Source organism: Oncorhynchus mykiss, chromosome 1 (genome assembly GCF_057628025.1).
Source record: "Oncorhynchus mykiss isolate SJ-2025 chromosome 1, ASM5762802v1, whole genome shotgun sequence".
NCBI classification, from domain to species: domain Eukaryota; kingdom Metazoa; phylum Chordata; class Actinopteri; order Salmoniformes; family Salmonidae; genus Oncorhynchus; species Oncorhynchus mykiss.
In genome coordinates, this window is record NC_143022.1 from 62,300,425 (window position 1) to 62,306,424 (window position 6,000).

At 40.0% G+C, this 6,000-nt stretch overlaps 1 protein-coding gene across 1 annotated transcript in view; it reads right to left on the bottom strand.

Annotated features, from left to right (window-relative positions):
- Positions 1 to 5,146, bottom strand: part of LOC110525690 (inactive tyrosine-protein kinase 7) — a 210,788-nt gene extending 205,642 nt beyond the window's left edge. Inside the window, exon 1 of the mRNA XM_036980912.2 lies at positions 4,536 to 5,146. Within this exon, the coding sequence (XP_036836807.2) occupies positions 4,536 to 4,656 (121 nt within the window). The 5' untranslated portion in view covers positions 4,657 to 5,146. The remainder of the gene's footprint in view (positions 1 to 4,535) is intronic.
- Positions 5,147 to 6,000: the final 854 nt, after the last annotated feature.

Below are 6,000 nucleotides of genomic sequence, written 5' to 3' on the forward strand. Positions count from 1 at the left end.
TGACAAAGTTATATTCTTCCCGGGGTACTTTTGTTAAGGGTTTGGTTTAAACATTTGCTCTAAATGTTTGTTTTTTTTACAAAAAGTTTAAATTACTACACATTTACAGGGTTAGAGTCCCACATGGTCATATCTCCACGTTACAGTGCTTGTATGTTACAGCGCTTGTTTACGGTAGATAGACAGAAGACAGAGGTGACCACCTGTGCCAATTATCTATTTAGCTTGCTCCGAAAACCTGTGTGTAAGCGTAACTGGGGAGGAAGTATAGTTTGTCAACTGAAGGAACACACAGCATAAGGATCTGTGCAAATCTGCTACCATAACCACGGGAAGTAGTTTGGGGGTGGGGGGGGCTGCGATTTTTTGGGCAGACGTGGGGAGGGATGCAGAAGCAAAAACATTGCATGCACTGAAGACGTCTATTGGTCTGTTAATACAGGACTCGTATAGGCCCAGTGGACTACTTTTGTGTGAGAAAAAAATCAACTAAATGTATTTGAGTGTTTACCAGCATCTGTAACTTCTGATAGTCTGATAATAATCTGTACAAAACATTTAATCTGATAATACTTACTTGATATATGTTTTTCCTGTTTCTTGAAATACTTGCAACGTATTTCTATGGTGGGGGTGCAACTCATTTCTATGTGAAAACTCAAATGATTTATTAATTCCTTTTCCATTTTAGTAGATGCTCTTTTCCAGAGCAACTTACAGTACAGCGAGTGCATACCTTTTCATACTTGTCACCTATGGGAATCGACCCCACAACCTAAGCATTGCAAGCGCCATGCTCTACCAACTGAGCCACATCATCACCTCAAAATCATCACAAACCACTTGATGTCTTAATGTTCTCAATTACTGTATTGTGCATTGTTTTTATTCATGGTTATGGAGTCTACAGGTACAAACCTAGATGACCAGATGACAGTAATGAACATTTACATTAAGTGGTTTGTAAGGATGGTCAATTAATACTGCAGAAGAAGTGGTTGTTTTCCATGATATTTGATCAAGAAAAATATTTAATTTGATGTGGATGTTTTTGCCCATAACTTTACACCTTTAATGTAAATGTTTGAGCACAGGGTTTTGTTCTTTCTGGATTCCATTAGAATGGCAATTGCAGAGAAAGGGACAGGGCAACAACTCTTACAATCCCAATTATTGAATCCTGCAAGACTTAAGTTCTTAAGTTCACTACGGTTGGTCTCATCCTGGATGCTGATAGGTTAAAACCGCATTCCAGCCGGTGTCTATTTCACAAGTTAACCACCGACTAAAGCTATGACGTTGAAAAGCCTATTTACTCTGTTCCATCTCACTGCGCAATCCACTGTCGCATCAGCCCAGCCAGACAATTTATAAACTTGATCTCGACTTTAAAAAGCATCATCTCCCATTTCTTTTAGACTAGCATTTGATTTTCAACAGCGGAGATTTGTATAAACCTTGCTGACTGTCTCTCCGACATTTGCAACATTGTTTCAAAATTGAAATTCGATCTCCAGCTGCCCCATAGTAATGAACATCCCTGGAGTCGGGAGGAGACAGACAGGCAGGCAAGGCAGTTTTTCTCAGCCAGTCGAAATAGTGAATTATCTGGCATCATTGTTATGGATACAGTGCCTTGCGAAAGTATTCGGCCCCCTTGAACTTTGCGACCTTTTGCCACATTTCAGGCTTCAAACATAAAGATATAAAACTGTATTTTTTTTGTGAAGAATCAATAACAAGTGGGACACAATCATGAAGTGGAACGACATTTATTGGATATTTCAAACTTTTTTAACAAATCAAAACCTGAAAAATTGGGCATGCAAAATTATTCAGCCCCTTTACTTTCAGTGCAGCAAACTCTCTCCAGAAGTTCAGTGAGGATCTCTGAATAATCCAATGTTGACCTAAATGACTAATGATGATAAATACAATCCACCTGTGTGTAATTAAGTCTCCGTATAAATGCACCTGCACTGTGATAGTCTCAGAGGTCCGTTTCAAAGCGCAGAGAGCATCATGAAGAACAAGGAACACACCAGGCAGGTCCGAGATACTGTTGTGAAGAAGTTTAAAGCCGGATTTGGATACAAAAAGATTTCCCAAGCTTTAAACATCCCAAGGAGCACTGTGCAAGCGATAATATTGAAATGGAAGGAGTATCAGACCACTGCAAATCTACCAAGACCTGGCCGTCCCTCTAAACTTTCAGCTCATACAAGGAGAAGACTGATCAGAGATGCAGCCAAGAGGCCCATGATCACTCTGGATGAACTGCAGAGATCTACAGCTGAGGTGGGAGACTCTGTCCATAGGACAACAATCAGTCGTATATTGCACAAATCTGGCCTTTATGGAAGAGTGGCAAGAAGAAAGCCATTTCTTAAAGATATCCATAAAAAGTGTTGTTTAAAGTTTGCCACAAGCCACCTGGGAGACACACCAAACATGTGGAAGAAGGTGCTCTGGTCAGATGAAACCAAAATTTAACTTTTTGGCAACAATGCAAAACGTTATGTTTGGCGTAAAAGCAACACAGATGAACACACCATCCCCACTGTCAAACATGGTGGTGGCAGCATCATGGTTTGGGCCTGCTTTTCTTCAGCAGGGACAGGGAAGATGGTTAAAATTGATGGGAAGATGGATGGAGCCAAATACAGGACCATTCTGGAAGAAAACCTGATGGAGTCTGCAAAAGACCTGAGACTGGGACGGAGATTTGTCTTCCAACAAGACAATGATCCAAAACATAAAGCAAAATCTACAATGGAATGGTTCAAAAATAAACATATCCAGGTGTTAGAATGGCCAAGTCAAAGTCCAGACCTGAATCCAATCGAGAATCTGTGGAAAGAACTGAAAACTGCTGTTCACAAATGCTCTCCATCCAACCTCACTGAGCTCGAGCTGTTTTGCAAGGAGGAATGGGAAAAAATTTCAGTCTCTCGATGTGCAAAACTGATAGAGACATACCCCAAGCGACTTACAGCTGTAATCGCAGCAAAAGGTGGCGCTACAAAGTATTAACTTAAGGGGGCTGAATAATTTTGCACGCCCAATTTTTCAGTTTTTGATTTGTTAAAAAAGTTTGAAATATCCAATAAATGTTGTTCCACTTCATGATTGTGTCCCACTTGTTGATGATTCTTCACAAAAAAATACAGTTTTATATCTTTATGTTTGAAGCTTGAAATGTGGCAAAAGGTCGCAAAGTTAAAGGGGGCCGAATACTTTCGCAAGGCACTGTAAATATAAAGGCAACATGTAAAGTTTGATGTCTTTCCAACTTCAGTTTGAAGTGTTGGCTAGCTCCTCTGAACAACAGTGTCCTGACAAGAAAGAACATGTTTTATGCCAGGCGAAATTGCGCATCATTAGCTCATTATTATGGATGTATCCAAATAAATGTCACTAGAAAACAGCTTAAACAAACACAAATACAGCTACTTTGCTGTTATTCTGGCTGAACTGTTTGACTCGACTGTAAGTGGAAAATTTGGAACAAATGACTGGGTCCCGTCCATAGATACAGGAGCTATATCTTGTGCAAGAATGAAATAGTATGAATAAATTCATTTAAAAAATGTTTTTTTAATGGAAATATGTCAATCATTATTGTAATATGATGGTAACCCGTTGTTTAAAGTGGTAATGCCCTCGAAGCCGGTGTTTGGAGGATATATTGGCACGGTTTGCAGGCCCGAGACGAACAACACCGGTGACAATATATCCTCCAAATACCGGCTTCTCGGGCATTATCGAGTAATACAACTACTTTTTTTGCCAAAGCAGAGATGAGGTGGGAAAAAATTGTCACCCTACAGATGTCTATATCTGTCCCTAATACTTGTAAGGGCTGGTGCACTACTTTTGTAATATATATATATAACAAATACAATAATATATATATATATATATATATATATATATATATATATATATATATATATATATATATATATATATATATATATATATATATATATATATATATATATATATATAAATAATTTTATTTTTTCCTTCTTATGGGTGTGCTGAAGCACCCCTACTTCCCAGGGCTATGTCTGCTACAGTATCTTTTTATTTTTAAGATTATTTCAGGCTAAGAGAAGGGGCATATCAGCATGTTTATTAACATTTCTAAACATTAAAACACAGCGTCGGATTGTAGTTCACAGGCAGCCAACCTTGGGCAGCTATCTACCGAAACCCCGATGAAGAAGCTAATGTCAAACTTGATCTAGATAGACTGTATCACATCCGGACATGATTGGGAGTCCCATAGGGCGGCGCACAATTGGCCCAGCGTCTTCCGAGTTTGGCCGGGGTAGGCCATCATTGTAAATAAGAATTTGTTCTTAACTGACTTGCCTAGTTAAATAAAAGGTTAAATACAATTGACAAAAAATGGCAAATAATGTATAGAAATCCCGCGCTTGAATTCCTTAGCTCGGACAATACTTTCTAAGCTAATAGGCGGTTCGTGTGACAGACTACAGTGAATGCCTTGCGAGTTTATAGCTTACCTTTCATGCAAATAATGCCAATTGAGAGGAAAGTAGCCACCGGTGGCTTTCTGGTGTTGGTAACCTTAGAGTTTGTATTGCCTTCTCGCCGTTGTCGGGCATTCTTCGTAGATAGTTCCATGATTGTCAGCTACTTGGTACTAGAGACTGTAGCGACAAAAGGAAAACAGGGAACTCCGCACGTCAACGTCTGCGCAAAAAGAGCACAACCTATGCAGGTCGAGCAGAAGGTATGGAAGGTATGACAACCTACTTCAACCACCTCTCCGGGAACACCAAGAGGGAAGACAACCACGTAAAATAGCACTGTTTAGAAATGACTGAATAGTTAGATAAATTTGGAAAACAAGTTTGCCATATATCCCATGTTCTTCTTGTAGTCTGTAATAGAAATGTAGATTGTGCAAATACTAGATTAATATTCCCAATCTTTTAGTTGATTTCGTACTCCACCTCGATCTTATGTTCCGTCCACCTAGAAATCCGATCAAAAGACCTGTTCAGTCCTGAACCCACATGAGTCTCGATCATCGGTGCCTGGAACTCGTCTTTTTCTCCTACAACGCGCACTCTTACTCACTCCCATTGCCGTCGCTTCCGGTACCTAGGCTGGTAATCGCATGCTAGGGATAAAGAATACAATGCTGCTTCCCTCTGGTTGAAAGTAGTCAGGAGAGATTTGTTAAACGTGTATTAAATTGTTATGGAAACACTATAACTCCACTGCAAATTATTCAAAATAACCTAAAATAATGGGTCATTTCCTAAATGTACAGTTTGTACAGCCTAACATAAATTATTTTGATTTCTCAGCCAGGCGCAATTCAACACAAATCAAATGTATTGGTCACATACACATGTTTAGCAGATGTTATTGAGTGTGTAGTGAAATGCTTGTTACCTTGTTACCTTTATGCATCCTGGACTTTGGCGATCAAAGGGTCAAGTTTACACTGAGAGTCTGTCCACTCTTGGACACTTCTGTAGTAACACTTTCATTACTAGCCTACAAGTTAGGAAAGGCACAAGAATATAATCTTCTTGATTGGCATTCATCTCATGAATATACCTTGTGAATAAAGGAAAAGCCAGCCACATCCCTACACCAACACCTCGCTTCTAGCTAAACACCTTCTTCGCCTGCTTTGAGGATAACAACATGAGCCGCCAACATGGGTCCCCAGCACTCACGAGGACTATGTGCTCCTGATCTCTGTGGCCAATGTGAGTAAGGCATGTATGCGGGTTAAGACTAGCAAGGCTGCCGGCCCAGACAGCATCCCAAGCGGCATCCTCAGAGCATGTGCAGACCAGCTGGCTGGAGTGTTTACAGCCTTCTCTCACTATCCCAGTCTGTTGTCCCCACTTGATTCAAGATGTCTACCATCATTCCTGTATCCAAGAAAGCGAAGGTAACTGAACTAAATGTCTATTCCCCGTAGCACTTATTTCTGTAATCATGAAG